General features: G+C 34.4%; 1 protein-coding gene and 1 pseudogene across 1 annotated transcript; both read left to right on the plus strand.

Moving 5' to 3' along the window:
• The window catches only part of LOC145040814 (calreticulin-2-like), a 35,641-nt pseudogene extending 27,302 nt beyond the window's left edge, over nucleotides 1-8,339 (plus strand).
• A 7,072-nt stretch (nucleotides 8,340-15,411) lies between these two features.
• Nucleotides 15,412-17,966, plus strand: LOC145040815 (uncharacterized). Its single transcript, XM_078988708.1, has 5 exons — nucleotides 15,412-15,826; nucleotides 16,517-16,628; nucleotides 16,720-16,765; nucleotides 17,070-17,363; nucleotides 17,454-17,966. The coding sequence occupies exons 1-5, from the start codon at nucleotides 15,412-15,414 to the stop codon at nucleotides 17,964-17,966; spliced, it is 1,380 nt and encodes a 459-aa protein (XP_078844834.1).
• The last annotated feature ends 200 nt before the right edge of the window (nucleotides 17,967-18,166 follow it).

Below are 18,166 nucleotides of genomic sequence, written 5' to 3' on the forward strand. Positions count from 1 at the left end.
TCTCCAACTTCAAAGGTTATCGGTTGTCTTTTCTTGTCGCATAACTCTTTTGTCAATCTTGAGCAGCTAAGATTCTTTTCCTTATCACTTTCAACTTTTTAGCAGTCTGATGGACTATTTCAGGTCCCATAAACTGCTTTTCCCCAACTTCCAGCCAACATGATGGCGTTTGACACTTTTCCCCATACAAAGCGTGATAAAGTGCCATCTTAATGCTTGAGTAGAAACTATTATTATAGGAGAATTCTACTACCATTATAACCTGTTTTGTCAATCACCTCCTTTACAAGATCTAATCCTTCTCTAAAGCTGCAAAATCAATCAAATCAAAGCACAAACATCACAAACAAAGCTTTTAAAAATATCACATTACAATCATGGTGTATTGGTAGAAAAACATGCCTGTATATGAAGGAAAAAATAACAGATAACTCAAGAATGATATGCATCCAATTAATAAATCACATAGATGAAGTTAATAGGATTATATTACCTTTAAGTAATGATATGTCTCAGAAACCATTTGCATTGCCTCTTCAAATCTTTTTTCTCCAAAGAAACAAAATATACCAATTAAATAGATAAATATGGAACTATAAACTAGCTTACTCTTATAGCCAAATTGTTCCCAACATGTTTTCCACCACTTATTAGGGTGAAGGCAAGAACAGGAAGGACATGGTTTCCTCTCCCAGAAAATATGAGCAATACTTTCATGATGCATAACAAATATAAATATAAATGTTAAAAGTATGAACCTGTAAGAATATCAACACCCTTGAATCATGTTCCTTCAATTTTGGAAGCAACTTATCTAGAAGCACCATGTTTCCTATGATTATAGAAGAATGGGCATCACATATAATAAGACACTTCAATTTTACCAAAAGGGTTATGTACTGAATTTAAATACAAATTATGTATGAATTCTTAATTAACTTTTATACGTTCTTGAAGCCATTTTTTTTATTTCTACTTCGACATGACTTATCAGTTATCATCACCACTACCAAAATCTAAAACTATAACCCACAAATCAAATCAAATCCTAATTTTATACAAATGAAAACTATATATGATTCCTAATCAAACCCTAAAATCGATATTAAAAAAGTTATGTCTTAAATCATAGGTAAAATATTGCTCTGGAATGAACAATTTTGGAAAATAGATTACTATCTTTTGTAACAAAAAAAGTGTTACAATTATGTTTAGAAAAGTATGAAAGAAAAGAAACCTAGGTTGTCCTATTTGCTTTTAAAAGAAATTCTTAATTTTTTTTTAAATTTATAGACTATTGACAAACTCTGTTTTTCCCTTTAACAATAGGTATACAAACTAGTGAAGACTACAAATTTTTATGCCATATCTGCTGTGTACCCTAAATTCAACAACAAGGATAAAACTTTAGTCTTCCAATTTTCTATCAAACATGAGCAAAATCTTGATTGTGGTGGTGGATACATGAAATTGCTTAGTGGTGATGTGGATCAAAAGAAATTTGGTGGCGATACCCCTTATAAGTTATTTACATATAAATACAAAATTTCTCTTTAATGTTTCTTATATTTTCTCCTGTTATTGTTTCTGAAAGTTTAATATTATATTTGAATGTAGTATCATGTTTGGACCTGATATTTGTGGGTATGCAACAAAGAAGGTTCATGCAATTCTCACATACAATGGAGAAAACAAATTGATCAAGAAAGATGTTCCTTCAGAAACTGATCAACTTTCACATGTTTATACCTTTATTCTACGCCCTGATGCTACTTACAGTATCCTCATTGACGATGCAGAGAAACAAACAGGAAGCTTGTATAAGGACTGGGATCTTCTCCCACCAAAGTAGATTAAGGACCCAGAGGCCAAAAAGGTAAATTTCAAATGTTTTACATGTTTGTAGTGACTAAAGAATGTTCTCATTTGCTTTCAATGTTACTAATTTTTGTATTGTTGATGATGATAGCCTAAAGATTGGGATGGGAACGAATACATTTCTAATCCTGAAGATAAGAAGCCTGAGGTAATATAACATTAACGGCTTGTTTTATTTGTTGATTCTATCAAATTCCATTTAGTTTGACTGATTCTCTCTTTAAGATCCATGTGGAATAAAAAACTCAATATGCTCTGTTTGATTACCAAGGTTATGATGACATCCCAAAGGAGATTCCAGATCCAGATGCTAAAAAGGTGGGGTTTTTAATTTTTAATTTTCTATTATTTTTTAATGTTATGTGATTTGTTAGTTTTTTATTATAATGATCTAAAATTGCATCTAGAGGATTGGGATGATGTGGAAGATTGTGAGTGGATTGTTCCAACTATTCCAAACCCTAAATACAAGGGTCCATGGAAGGAAAAGGTTTATTTGTGTTTTTGTTTTAAATGCCCATTTTTTATATTAATCAATTCATGAGTACATTTTTTATAACACTACTAGAAAAACAGCCTTTTACGACGCTCATTGCGCGTCGTAAAAGGCTCAAACGACGCGCAAATGCTCGTCAAGGAAGGCCCTGCCATAAAGAGAGACGACACGCTTTTGCGCGTCGTCTATAGACGACGCGCATTTATGACGCCCAATTACGACGCGCGTTTACGACATGCAATGCTTATCAAGGAAGGCCATGTCATAAAGGAAGAAGACACGTATTCGCGTGTCGTAACCTTACGACGCGCTTGTTAATGACACGCAATGCGTATCAACAAAGCCCCTGTCAAGAAAGGCCATGTCATAAATGAGGATGACACACATTTTTGCGTATCGTAAATTTAAATGTTAAAAAAATTATATATTTATTAATTTTTAAATTAAATTTGCATTTAATTTCTCATAATAGAAATAAAATACCATATACAAAAAGTACAATCCATTGCATAATATAAAATAAAATTTCATACTAAAAAAATAAAATAAATTGCACAAGTTATAATGTCATACAAAGAATCATTCAAATGTTAAACAAAAATAATACATTGCTAACATGGGTACTACTTCTTCAAGTCTTGATAAATAGTTGTTGCGCCTCTAGATAAATCAATCTGTACATGTCTTATATATCCACCAACCAAATATTTATATTGTAATTTTAAACTAACTAATAACTATATCATATATTCAAATCAAATGGAATTACCAACCATGAACACCAATAGGCCAATGCAGAGCCTTAGTTGCAACATCGAGGCGTTGCAGAATTGTTTGCTCTTCCTTCATTATATATATTGAAAACCCTACACAACACAACACAAAGATATTAGCCACTTTTTTTGCATCAGAAAAGAAAATGACCTTAACAAACTTGCCATATCAAGAGAAGTCATGAATGACCCTTTATACACTCTACCAACAGCTACTCCATGTTTCTAGCTATAAAATAGGAACAACCTTTCCAACAGCAATCATCAGCTCCATTACAGGTGTTCCCCTTAATCTGAGATTTACAATTTTCAAATCACAAATCCAATTTGTCAAAAAGAAATACATAATTAGCATCTTATTTACTTTGAAAAAGATAAAACAATATGCATATAGATACCTTCTGAGTTCTGACTTCCCTTAAAATGTTAGTAAATGAGAATTTTGAAAACTAGTTACCTTATTGATAAAATTGAATGTTGAATGATTAAGTAGTTTAAATAAACAACTTAAATTACCATTTTAACCCTTTAAAAGAAGAGGGAGGAATTGGGAGTGTTCACATACCTTCTTCCCTTTTACAGACAAACCCCTCTCCTTTAGAAGTGCACGCAGTGAGAACAGTCAAACTTTGTAGATTTTCTGGTATTTCTGATTTCAATACATCTGCATGATGTAAAATCACCACTACTAAGTAAGCAAGAATGATCATTTAACCGTAAACGTATTAATTAAAAACAAGCTTGCCAACATATAACCTAACACATAGATCAACATATAGTGTCTTATAATCAACTAAAAAAATTAACCTAACATTCAGTGAACCTTGATATCAATATAAATAATAATAAAAAAGAAAGAAGAAAAATACTAGAAAAGGATAAATAAAATCTTTTTATTTGAGGTGAGAACAATTGTCGATTAAAACTGAAGTAAGGATGATTATTTAAAATTTTCAAAAAAAAAAATACTAAATTTGCAATTCTAGTAAATTATAGGGATCATATTTGTAATTGCTATATTACTATTTTTTTTACGTACAATATAATTCAAAGAAGAAAATCAGGGTATTGTTGTCTTTTGACAAAACGCAGAGATATCTTTATTTCCGATTTCCTGATTTACTTTCACTTCAAAAGGTAAAATTTTTCTATTTGTAAATTGATTTTTGTTTTTTGCTTGATTTCCAGATTTCCTGATTTCATTCTTTATCAACTAATCAGTAAATTGGTTTGTATTATTCTAGTGTTATTGAAAGAATGTATGAATAATAAAATTGACGAGGGCCTTTTTATTATCGCAAAAGTAATGAAAGAAAAAATTGACAACTACTTTGGCGATATTAAAAAAAACGAACATCTTTTTATGGGTGTTTTTTTTTATAGATTTGCATCCAAATTGGTGCAAAGTTAATCTAAGATCAGATGGAAGGGAAATTGTAAACATAAAAATAAAGAATATTCCAGTCGCAACAAGTTATAAAAATAAAGAGGAAAAGAACAAGAAACATCAAACACGTACTCCTTGACATGGGTGGAATTAGCTTCGAAGAAAAAAGGTTTTGGCGTTCATTAAGGACTTTCCTCAAACAAGTCATGGACGACTAAATTAACAACATCAACAGGTTCAGCCATAGTCGTGAACAAAGAGCTCCATATCGCAAGAAAACAGATGTTAAAGCATCATGAACTATTTATAAACTCCTAAGGGAAGAAAAGAGTGAACCTGCGGTTAAACTCCATGAATCAGCAACAATAATCAACTGATATAGTACTCAAAGAATGTATCATGAACTAAAGACAAACAAAAAGATTAAAATTCGCATGAAATTATGAAATGACTTTAGGTGCCTTACTATTTATAAACGAATATCAGTACAAATACTAGAGAAGACTTTTCTGAGGATTAATTACCATAAACATTGTTATGCCTTCAAGAGCCTGACTATGCAGCAAAATATCACGGAAATTCACTGGTGATACACCAAGATCAAAGTCATAGTATAGCTCCTGTCAATCGAGAAAATAAGTGATGGATAAATAAGCAATAAGATTACATGATGCATTGGTAAAAAATCACATAAAGCAATTGAGAAAATCCAACTAAATGTAGTATTCTATGTTCCAGTAAGATTCCAAAGCCTATATTTTCTCACTTGCAACATCTAGATTTCCAGGAGAATGATTCTTATCATTTGGTGTACAAATTTCCTAAAGATGTTGGACAGTATAGTCCTTACAACTTAAAATTTGAAGCATAACTCTTCTGAATGCCATGAATGGTTCTAACAGGCTCATATGTAACTGTGCACGATTCAGAATACAACTCCATTCCGTATGCAACCATGACAGTTGACAACTGCATAAAATAATTCAACACATTAGCAATTGACAACTAATACTAATAAGAACAAGTACCAATATGAGCAATTTCCAAGTAGCACTTGGTCCATGTTGGGGGTCAATGGTCTAGATAAAAATAAAATAGTTGATGATACTGATGTAATAAAATAAAACATGTAAACACTGATAAGAACTGGCATAGTATAAATCCATCCCGTTCTCTAGCAAGAATTATTGGATGCTTAAATGGGTGCTCAAATCATAGAAAAGTTGCATCATAACAAAAGGTGTAAGTTTATTTGATCCATCATAACAAGATATTTGCTGAATAGATTGATTTACCTCATCCCAATAGGAATTGTCCATTCAAAGATAAACTGCTAATATGATACATCCAGGCTGAATGTAACTTTCAATATCAGTACGACTGTGTAACAACCAGTCAAGAATCTGAAATTTACACAAAATTAGTTAAACCTAATCCAGTAATAATAATTAATAACCAAAACCCAAAGTCTGCAAAACTATGATTCTGGAGAACAAGAGGCAACTCATTAGGATCTTTTCCAAATAGCTTGAATACAATTCGGTCTGTACGACTCTGAAAAAAAATCTTAATGAAGATATAAATAAAACATGGTCAAGAGGCAACTCATTAGGAATTGGACAAGTTGTTTGGGTTATTTTCAATGTTGGGGTTGATGAGGGTATTCATGCCTTTTACACAAACAATTATAAAGATAAATTTTATACTTCTGGTTCCCTACTGGAACTAGATGGTGACTGTGTTCGGGTGCCTACTTGTTAGAAAAAGTACTCGTCTGAGAGTTGAAAACCAACAAGATTCAAGTTGTTAAAAGTCAAAAACATATTATAAAAAATAAACTGAAAATAGAATAGAAAAACAAAAACTAACATCTACCATTACTTGGTGATTTCTTGATTAAAATAACATCACACCATCATTTTACATAAATAATACTAGTGATTAATAGGAATAACCGTTCTGTCAGGTGTCAATATACAAAAATAGTTAGGTTTTTTATATGAAATTTGTTAAAATTTTGATTTTTTTTTCACACATGGGATCACATAATTGGAGAATCATTTTTGTAGTCATCACATACTGATTTCCAAGGCCATAAATCTTCTCGACCTTAGGATACCATGTTCAAATCAATGTTGTTCAATTTCATCTTTCGAACTCTACCCTCCATGCCATTATTAGTTTCAATAGGACTGGGAGTTTTGTTATATTTGACAAATATGTGATCTGGAAAGCAGCTGGAGTTCCTCTATCCACCATTGAAGGATTCACATATCAATTCTAATAATTCACAGTGGTTGACAATTCCTGTAACTCCCTGTTAGATGAAAAAAAGAAAAGTCCACAGAGTTAGATGGGTTGGATTATTTCGATTATGATTACTTAATATTTTCACTGAAACTAATCAATTGACATGAGCAAAAAAAAAACAATCTAATTACTAATAGGGAATACCGTAACTTAAACCATGAGGAATCGATTTCATAATCCAAGAAGCAAAAATTACAAATCAACCATAGTGCCAAACACCACTAAATGAAGTGGAAGCAAGAAAGAAGAAAAGAGTGGAACACTACTAATCATTACTATGGTCAAGCGAGTCAGATAAGAAAAAAATTGAACTCGATTAGCTTGGAGAGGAGCGTGAATGAAGACTAGTTATCACTTTTACCTAATTTCCAGATTTCTCTCATGTTTCCTCGTCTTCTGTTAATGATGTCTACACTCCATTGCAATCAGTGTCTTCGTGATTCCGAAGGAAAGATACAAGATCGATTCTAGCTTTGCCCAAAAACCCTAGCTTCTGTGGCCCTGTGAGCATTCATTGACAAACGAGACCCTAACCCTTTGATCATGGTGACCATAACCCCTTCAATTTCAATAGGAACCGAAACCCAAGTTCCAGAAATAGTTGATTTTGTTGCCCTGTGAATGTAAAGTGTTCAATTTCTTGTGAGAAATGAAGCAATAAGGATCGATCTATGGAGGATGTGGGTCATAATTTGAGGGATGAAAAAACCCTAATTTGAGGATGTGGGTCGATTTCCTGTATGCAAAGCCGACAGGGTGCTTATAAAAAGATTTGAGAAGCATCTGAGTCAGTGTTCTTATCAAAGGCTTTGAGAAGCATAATAAGTCGTAACAACGATAAGTGCATTCTTCATGTTTCTTTCTCTTTTCATCTCTACCTCAGAGGGAGACTAGGGCTTGAAATTCCTTGATCTTCAGAGAGACACTAGAGCAGAGATCCGATGGGACGATTAACACAAGTAAGGTCAGGAGTAGGGGAGAAGCGGATTGGAGAGGAGGGAGAGGAGAGAATCGATTGTGAAGATGAAAGATAGAAAAAAGGTTGAAAAGAACAAGGCGGGTTTTCAAAATTTTTGGGATTTCATTTCCCCCTATCTACTAAACGCGCGTTCATTAAACTTATAAAGCGACACTCATAGAGGATGCGCGTTTAAGATACGGTGCCTTCCGTGTTTTTAGTTTTTTTTCTTATAACACTAAATTAATGGCATGCAATAATGCGTGACCTAAATCCTTAAAGTTTTTGAAGAGATGACACTTTTTTAATGTTACTCTCTTTTGTGTAACATAGATCAATGAGTGTCGTGGTTTGCGCGTCGTAAAAGGGTCTTTTTCTTGTAGTGTAAAAATGTTTTTGATTTGATAGAAAATCAAGAGCCCTAACTACAAAGGGAAGTGGAAGGCACCAATGATTGACAACCCATGTTTCTTTTCTTCCATATTTGAAGTCTCTGTCACATTCCTATTCTACATACTTGTCCTAAAACTTTCTTAAAGAGAAAAAAGATTGCAACTAAATTAGGACAATCAAAAAAAGAAAAGTGTTACAATTATGTTTAGAAAAGTATGGAGTGAAAGCTTTTTGGAACATAATGAATAATCAGGTCCACAAAAAATCAATGTTAGAATAGGCAAGAAGTAAAGAAACAGAAGATAGTGTTTTTTTTAAGGCTTACATAATCATACACATATACCATGAACTTGTATTTATATCTTAAAACAAAGTATTATTGATTAATAAGACATAATAAGAAAAAGAGTAAATTGAAATACACAAGTACCTCTGGTGGAAGACCATTCCAGCCAATAATCCTACTCCCAGGAACATTTGAAATAAGATTTGAAGATGTCATGGGACTTGGACTTCATGGTGCAGTCTATCAAGCTCATAAACCCTTGATTTGACAGCATACTCGAAACCCTCATAATCTCTGAAAAAATAAATGGATTTGAAGCAGTTAGTTAAAAAGTGGTAGTATGAAATGATTTAAGTTTCATTTGATTCATACATGAATGAAAATACTTCATCAATTCAACTTCAATGATGAGGATGAAGAGGGTGACTTGTTCCAGATCTCGTGAAAAAGACATGATTGCCCTTGGGTTTAAGGCATGAGCAGTTTCAGGGAAGGCAGCAACTGCCTTTGCCTTTTTGTTTAAGGCAAAGGATGGAGATGGAAGAAGAGAGGCATCTTGCTTCTGTTTAGCATGGTCCTATTGATGAAACCACTCATTTTCTGATAATAGCTAGTGGGATTCACCGAGTTAATTTCAGTGGCTTCAGCCCTTTAGATGTTTATCAGTAATAAAAAAGACTGCTTTCAGATGAGTTGAGTTATTTTGAGCGGAATCTTTTAATGCACGAGAGACTTCAGCAGAGTGTTTATGAACACTCCTTATGTATTCCAGGTGGTGATCCTACAACGAACTTTGATGTTAATTCCATGGGTCGATTTAATCCGAATATGCAGGATCCAAGCAAGAGAGACTCTATAGTTGCCATATAGCTCGCTTCTACAACTCATACACATAAAATCATTGTCATATACGAATCCAAGCTAAAAGACCTAAATTACCCTTTCCTAAAGAAGAAGAAGAAGAAGAAGAAGACGACTTGACTTTCTTGTTCACAATTGAAAACAAAACTTAATTTAGGCTTTCCACTCCTTTGATCCATGCATACGATAGCCTAGAGAAACTTTTGTAGGCTCTGATGAAACAAAGAGAAGTGGAACAAAGAGAACCTAAAAGATTCCAGTAATACGGACTAGAAGGTTAAATATTGCACAAGATCATGAAATTAAGTTTTACGTAGTATTTGTTGGAGAGAATCGCTTGAATGTAGGTTGAGAGAGCTGCAACCGGTCTCTAGTCAACAACCCTTCTATTTATATGGAACGTGGTTGAGAGAACCATGAAGGCGAACATGGGGAGAAGATGGAGGAGCGTAGGAGAATGGGGGAGGGACGAAGAACCGACAGAAAACGATAAATAGTGAGTTTTTGTGGTGAAATGCCATCTGAGGAAGCATCGAATGGATGAAAACCATAGTAATACTTATAATTATTAGGGCACGCTATTAGGGAAATAAATATGACTCAGGGGCGGAAAATGGTGGAGAAAAGAGGATAGCTGCCGTCGTTGACCTTCGTATGGCTGCAGAGCTCCAAAAAGGGAGAAATATCGACAACCACACAATCCTTTTAGGGTTTCTTTGGAAGATGATTTTATAAAATACAAAGAAGAAGGAGGAGAGTATCAAGAGGGGTTTTCAAATTTTTTGGGATTTCATTCCCCCCACCTGGAAATTAAAAAAAATGGAAGAACTTGCGTCTGTAAAAAAAAAATTATAAAGTGACAGTTTTACACAACACGCCTTTATATGAAAGGTTCCCTCCGTGTTTTTAATTTTTTTGTTGGACACTAATTTTAAATTACGCATAAATGTGTGTCCTCTATCATTCAAAATTTGGAAAACTGACATTAATTTATAGGGCACGCACAAATGCATGTCCTCTATCAACGCGTGTCATTGTTTGCGCGTCGTTAAAGGGCTGTCTTCTAGTAGTGGGTTTTAAACCTGCTCATATTCCACAGAAATTCTGGAACTCCTGGAAATTAAAATGGAATACATATGAATACAAGCTAAAATCCAAGCGAAACAAGAAAAATAGGTGTAATGGTGTGGCTGATGGAGTAGCAAAATCTACACAAAACCTACAACTTCCTCGACATCACTTACAACATCAACACCGTCCTCAGCTAATACATCCAAAAATTCAGAAACTGGAACAATACAATCCTCAACACTTACATCAATAACCAAAACTTCAGCACCTACATCATATAAACCATTCTCAACACCGACATCTACTGCCACATCATCAACACCTATATCTACTACCACAACCTCAAAACTTGCATCCACACTACCATCCTCCACAACTATAGTAATTACCACATCTTCCGTAAGTAAAGGAACTACCACATCCACAACATATACATATATCCTAACACCTACCCTATAAAATACCCCATCAAAAACATTTATCCCAGAATATACCCCATCACCAACACAACCAACCATGAATGGATCTATAGTGGAAAATGTAGAAGGTGAAAACAATTCCTCTAAAGATTGTGGACCAGATGGATGTTTAACTGTTCATGTTTGGATAGAAGGTGAAAAAGGGCCTTGTGCACACTTTATTAGTTGGTCCTTTTTACAAAGAGTAGATTTACAAGGGTACGCTTGGGGAAAAGTAACCAAAGAAATTCGCATAATATATTGGGAGGAGTTTCAGGTAGTAAACTATATGTGATAAATTGTTGTTTTGGTAAAAATTTACATTTACACTTATGTTTATATTGCTAATGTGTAGAAAAACTTTTGTTGGGATGAAACAATAGACTCGCTGGTGAGGCAAGCTTGGGCAAGGAAAGCGACACAAAGTTATGGACAATATCTCTTCAACATGTAGAGCCCAAAAAGAAACAAACATGGCTTTAAACAACTCATATTCCACAGGAAGTCTGGAAATCCTGGAAATTAAAATGGAATACATATGAATACAAGCTAAATCCAAGCGAAACAAGAAAAATATGTGTAACAGTGTGGCTGATGGAGTAGCAAAACCTACTCATAATGCTAGATCCACAAGTCATTTGAAAATAGCTTCTCATTTATTAATATTTTTAATGGTACAACAATGTTTATATATGTTTATGTATATATTTGACATGTTATGGTATTTATGAAGAAGAGGAAATTAGGACGTGATCCACCCCATAGTGAATTGTTCCTGTATACACACACGAAGAATCATGATGGAGTTACTTTCAAAAATGAAAAAGATAGACAAATTTATGTAATATTCATTTCACTCTTAAAATTTTATATTGTAGCTAGTCCATAATATCATTCATAACTTTTATATCTTTTAACTTATGTTATTTTGATTTTGTAGGCGGTCTATACCAAAAAACAGGAAGAGTTGGAAGCTGGAGGTGCTGAATTTGACGAGGACAAGCTACTTTATGATGTTGTTGGTGGTCTTGACAAAAAAAAGAAGACTTTATCGATTAGGCTCTTTTGCAAAGTCGGTTCCCAATAGGAACGGTAAAACGGATGTATCTTACATTACGTAGAAAAATGATGGAATAGCAGAAATAAGGGGGCTTCTTGCTAAAAAAAATGAGCAAAACGAAGAGCTTAAAGAAATGATGAAGGCCCAATAAGAAGAAAACAAAGCAAGGGTCGGGCATCTTGAAAAAAAACTTCAAACTGCATTGGATCTTATTAATGCCTTAACAAAACAACATCACTAATTGGTCATAAAGTGTTGATAAATTAATTATCCATCAGTCCATACAGAATCTGATATATAATATACACCACGAAATTGCTAGGGATTCATGATCACGGAATTTGCTAGGAAGTCATCAAAGGGAATTCGCTAGGGATTTATCACGACATAATTTGCTAGGGAATCACCACCACATAATTTACTAGGAAATGACCACCACGAATTTTACTAGGGAATCACCACCACAGAATTTGCTAGGGAATCATTTCAATAGATTTTTCTAGGGATTAACTACAATGTAATTTGTGATGGAATAACTACCAAGGATTTTGTGATGGAACCCTACCACGGAATACACGACGGAATACCATCTACCACTGATTTATTTCGTTGTCACAACTACAATGGAATGATTGTTTTCCTAGAAAACGCTCGCTACAGAGTTTTTTGGGACAAAATTTGGTCGTCGCAAATTTCGTCGCTATTCGTGCTTTGCAATGGAATTTCATCTTTTTTAAATGGAATCCTTCCTTAGCAAAATCAAGTTTTCCTTGTAGTGCAACATCCAAAAATTCCACCCCACCATCTTCACCTTTACCCGAGTCTGAAACTTTTATTCCAACTCCTACCATGGGAGACAACCGTGGAGGAAATCAAGAGCCTCCAAATCTACTTCCTGAACAAACCTTTAGACAGTGGCTACCCAATATGTTACCCAACAACCATTGTGCATCAATTATCCTGCATCAATAAACTTTGAACTCAAATTCGAACTTATTCATTTGTTTCCTTCATTCTGTGGTCTTGAGAATGAACACCCAAATAAATTCCTTAGGGAATTTCATGTTGTTTTTGTGGGTATGAAGCCACATCAAGTCGCTAAAGATGAAATCAAGTTAAAGGAATTTCTCTTTTATTTACAAGATTAAGCTAAAGAGTGGCTATATGACTTACCACCGGGGTCAGTCACAACATGGAATGAACATGCAAGGATGTTTTTGGACAAATATTTTCTAGAAATGAGAGCTTCAGCCTTACACAGGGAAATCATTGGAGTATCAAGGAACATAAAAGAGAAGCTTTTCATTGTTATTGGGAACGGTTCAAGAAGTTGTGTTCAAGATGTCCAAAACATGAGATTTTAGAGTATCAATTGTTGCAATATTTTTGTGAGGGAATGTCATCTTGGGATAGAATATTATTGAATGCATAAGTGGTGGATCAATAGTTGTTAAAACTCCTATAGAAACCAGAGCTCTTATAAAAAACATGGCAGAAGAGTCCAAGCATACAACTCAAGAAGAAGAATGGTACAGTGATGCACCAAGAGGAGTGAAAGAAATTTCTAACCCAAAATTTGAGAGTCAAATTTCTGAGTTAACTAAAGTAGTGATGATGCTTGCTAAGGACAAGGGTGTGCAACAACCAACAATTAGACTTTGTGATATTTGTACCCAAGTTGGACACCCAACTGATATGTGCCCAATGTTACAAGAAGATATAGCATTTAGTTCAAGCTATGTGATTTTCTAATCAACAACAAGGAAACTTTCAGCCAAGAAGCAATCCAAATTGGCCCAAACCCAATGCCAATTTTTAGCCAAGGCCACCACATTATCAACCTAGACCTCAATTTCAAAATCAAATGCATCAGCAACAAAATCATCAACCACATTGCCAGCCGAATCAACCTCCTCATTAATCTCAATTCCATCCTCAAAACATGCAACAAGGAAGTAGTTCAAGTACATCGGGAATATTTGTGGAAGATATTGTCAAGCGTTTAGCCACAAGTACTCAAACACTTCAAAAAGAAACCAAGGCAAGTATCAAGACTTTGGAGCAACAAATGACTCAACTCACCACTTTTGTGAGTAAATTGGAGTTACAAGTCAATCTACCTGCATAAACCGAAAAGAATCCAACGCATAGTGCATGTGCCATCACCTTGAGAAATGGCAAGGAATATGAAGGTCGAAAGATGATTGAAGAAGAAGAAGAGATGGAGTTAGAGAAAGAAGAAGAGAAGTCAAAAGCACCTTTAAAGCAAGTGCACATTGAAGTTAAAGCCACTCATCCATTTCCTACAAGGTTAAGCAAGTCAACTGTGAGAGGGAAGACAACAAGATCATGGATATGTTCAAAAAGGTTAAGGTAAATATTCTTCTTATTGATGCCTTCAAACAGTCCATAGGTATGCTAAATTCCTTAAGGAATTATGCACATATAAGAAAAGATTGAAAGGGAATGAAATGTCAAAGTAATTGAAAATGTATCTGCAGTGTTACCGAAAAGATTACCTAAAATATGTAAGGATCCGGGTGTTTTCACGGTTCCATGAAAATGGGGTAATCTTCATGTTCCATGAGCTATGATATACCTTGGAGCTTCTATCATTGTTTTGCCATATTTTATTTTTAAAACTATAAATTTTGGCATATTGAAGATGACCGAGGTGATCATTCAGTTGGCTGATTGATCTTTAGTATATCCAAAAGGTGTACTAGAAGATGTGTTAGTTCAAGTGAATGAATTAGTATTTCCAGTTGGGTTTTATGTCCTTGACATGGATGATGATGACTAACCAAATTTGAGTTCAATTCTTCTAGGATACCCTTTTTGAAAACAGCCACGACAAAAATTGATGTTTATGATGGTACATTGTCCACAGAATTTGAGGGAGAGTTTATAAATTTCAACATCTATGATGATATGAGATATCCAAGTGATATTTCATCATTGAATTTTGTGGATGTCATTGAACCATTAAACGAAGAGTGTTTTGATTTGTCTAATCTCAATGTATTAGCTCTCATTTGAGACAGGAATCTTCAATAGGATGGGGTGGAAAAACTTTGTAAGCAATTCAAAATTGATGAAGAGATTATGGAAGTTGTATCATGCATGGATGAAAAGAAGAAAATTAGGTTTGATGTTCTGAAACTGAAATTGTCGATGCCTAATGAGAAACTTGTTCCTTCTATTGTGCAGGCACCATAATTGGAACTCAAGACTTTACCCAAGCATCTCAAATATGCATATCTTGGAGAGAAAGACACATGGCCAGTGATTATTTCCACAAAGTTGATAACAAAGGCATACTAAGAGCTTGTTACCACTTTGCAGGAGTATAAGGAAGCTATTGGGTGGATTATAGCCGACATCAAAGGGCTAAGTCCTTCACTTTGATTGAACAAGATCCTTATGGAAGAAGACTACAAGCCTTCATGAGAAGCTCAGAGATGCTTGAACCTTCCAATGATGGAGATTTGTCAAGAAAGAGATTATGAAATAGGGATGATCTATCCTATATCAGATAGCAAGAGGGTAATCCCAGTCCAAGTAATACCAAAGAAGACATGTATTAGCGTTACAAAGAATCAACAAGGTGAATTAGTCCCTATTCGTGTGAAAAATGGTTGGAGAATTTACATAGACTACAAAACACTCAATTACTTAACTTGGAAATACCATTTTCCACTTCCCTTCATTGATCAAATGTTGGAAAGGTTAGCAGCAAAATACACTACTGTTGATTGGATGGATATTTCGGTTTTCACCAAATACCTGTTGCACCCGGGGATCAAGAAAAAACCACTTTCTCATATCCTTTCGGAACATTTGCATATAGGTGGTTGCCTTTTGGACTTTGCAATGTTCCCTTCACTTTTTAAAGGTGCATGGTAAGTATTTTTTTGGAGTACGTTGAGGAAATCATTGAAGTATTTTTGGACGATTTCACTGTTTATGGTAATTCTTTTCATGAATGTTTGACCAATTTGAAAAAGATTTTACAAAGATGTATTGAGACCAACCTTGTTTTGAATTATGAAAAATTCCATTTTATGGTTGATAAAGGTCTCATACTTGGTCATATTTTGTCTTCTAAGGGTCTAGAGGAAAACAAAGCAAAAATAGTTGTCATTTAGACTTTACCTTACCCCACTTGTGTTTGCGAGGTACGCTCGTTTCTTGGTAATGTAGGTTTTTATAGAAGATTCATTAAAGATTTTTCCAAGATATTTCTTCTCATGTGTGAGCTCTTACAAAAGATGCAGAATTTGAATTTTCCAAAGAATGAAAGCAAGTTTTTGATCAGTTAAAGGAGTTGTTAATCACATAACTAATACTTCAATCACCGGATTGGAGTTTGCCATTTGAAATCATTTGTGATGCTAGTAATCATGCGATTGGTGCAGTGTTGGGCAAAGAAAAGGCTGAGTTGCTCAAGTCTAATATGCCTAAAAAACACTTGATATTATACAAGCCAATTACTCGACAACTGAGAAAGAATTGCTATCTATTGCTTTTGCTTTAGAAAATTTCCGTCAATATTTGTTAGTTTCTAAAGTGGTTGTTTATTCAGATCATGCAGATATTAGATATCTACTTGCAAAGAAGGATTCGAAGCCTAGAGTCATTCGATGGGTATTAGTCTTACAAGAGTTCAATATTGAAATCAATGACAAGAGTGGAAAGTCAAACCTTGTGGCTGATCATCTTTGTAGGATTGTCTCCCTTGATATGCTGATATTGTGAACTACATTGTTTTAAATCAATTTCCACCAGATTTGACTCAATGGAAAAAAGACAAAATCAAGAAAGAAGCCAAGAGGTACGTATGGGATGAGTCATATTTGTGGAAATATTGTGCTGATCAAATGATAAGATGATGTGTGGAACAACATGAGGTTTCTTCTATCTTAACATTTTGTCATTCTTATGCTTGTGGAGGACATTTTGGTCCTCAAAGAACTGCAAGAAAAGTATTATAGAGTGGATTTTATTGGCCATGTATTTTCCATGACTCTAATGTTTTTTGTGCAAGCTATGATAAGTGTCAAAAGATAGGTTCTTCAAGCTCAAATAATCAAATGCCCTTTAATCCCATTTGAGTTTGTGAAATTTTCAATGTTTAGGGCATTGATTTCATGAGACCTTTCCCATCATCCTCGGGTTTTACTTACATTCTGTTGGTTGTGGATTATGTTTCTAAGTGGGTGAAAGCAAAAGTCACCTGTACTAACGATTCAAAAGTTATGATAGATTTCTTGGAAGCTAAAATCTTTTCCATATTTGGTGTTCCAAAGGCCTTAATCAGTGATTGTGGTTCACATTTTTGCAACCGTATGGTTGGACGTGTCTTGAAGAAGTATGGTGTTAGTCATAAAGTCTCCACAGAATACCATCCACAAATAAATGGACAAGCAAAAGTGAGCAATCGACAAATCAATGGTATTTTGTAGAAAATTGTCAATACAACACAAAAAGAATGGATCACTCATCTTGATGATGCTTTGTAGGCATACCGCACTACATTCAAAACTCTAATTGGAATGTCTCCATACCATATTGTTTTTGGAGAGCCATGTCGATTGCCCATTGAGTTGGAGCATGGAGCTTATTGGACAATCAAGCAATTCAATATAGATTTAGATGAATCAGGAAAGAAGAGAAAGCTTGACATACAAGAGCTTGAGGAGATCCACAATGAAGCATATGAGAATGAAGTTGTTTACAAAGAGAATACAAAAGCATACAATGGCAAGATGATTTCACGAAAGGTATTTGAAAAAGGTCAAAATGTATTACTTTACCACTCGCGTTTCAAATTAATTCATGGTAAATTAAGATCCCGTTGGGTGGGACCATTTGTTGTCACCAATGTTTTTGAGCATGGTGCAATTGAAATTGCAAGTGAGAAAACCAGGAAGATCTTTAAGGTAAATGGTTATCGTTTAAATCCTTATTACGAAGGATTCCAAGTGAAGGATGAAGAGATGGAAGTGGTTGAGAGCCCCACATACCAAGAATGAGGCATGTTCATGGGCCAAATCGAGCCAACGACATAAAAAAACGGGCGGCTAACCAGGAGGCAACCCGGGGGTATTTTTGTCTTTTCTTTCATTTTTCATTTTCTCATCAAATTTTCTTAGTTTTAAAGTTTTAAAGTTGTTTATCATGTTTAAAGAGGTTAAAAAATCATTTTCCGGGAAGTAGCGGATTAACGGGTTGA

Source organism: Lactuca saligna, chromosome 4 (genome assembly GCF_052625555.1).
Source record: "Lactuca saligna cultivar CGN05327 chromosome 4, ASM5262555v1, whole genome shotgun sequence".
Taxonomy (NCBI): domain Eukaryota; kingdom Viridiplantae; phylum Streptophyta; class Magnoliopsida; order Asterales; family Asteraceae; genus Lactuca; species Lactuca saligna.

Bases quoted from the DNA above. Each gene is read 5' to 3' on its own strand.
- LOC145040815 (XM_078988708.1), top strand. From the start codon at position 15,412: ATGGAGATTTGTCAAGAAAGAGATTATGAAATAGGGATGATCTATCCT. The intron at 15,827-16,516 runs GTGCATGGTAAG...TTGTTTATTCAG, and splicing joins GTTCCCTTCACTTTTTAAAG to ATCATGCAGATATTAGATAT. The intron at 17,364-17,453 runs GTGAGCAATCGA...GATGCTTTGTAG, and splicing joins AAATAAATGGACAAGCAAAA to GCATACCGCACTACATTCAA.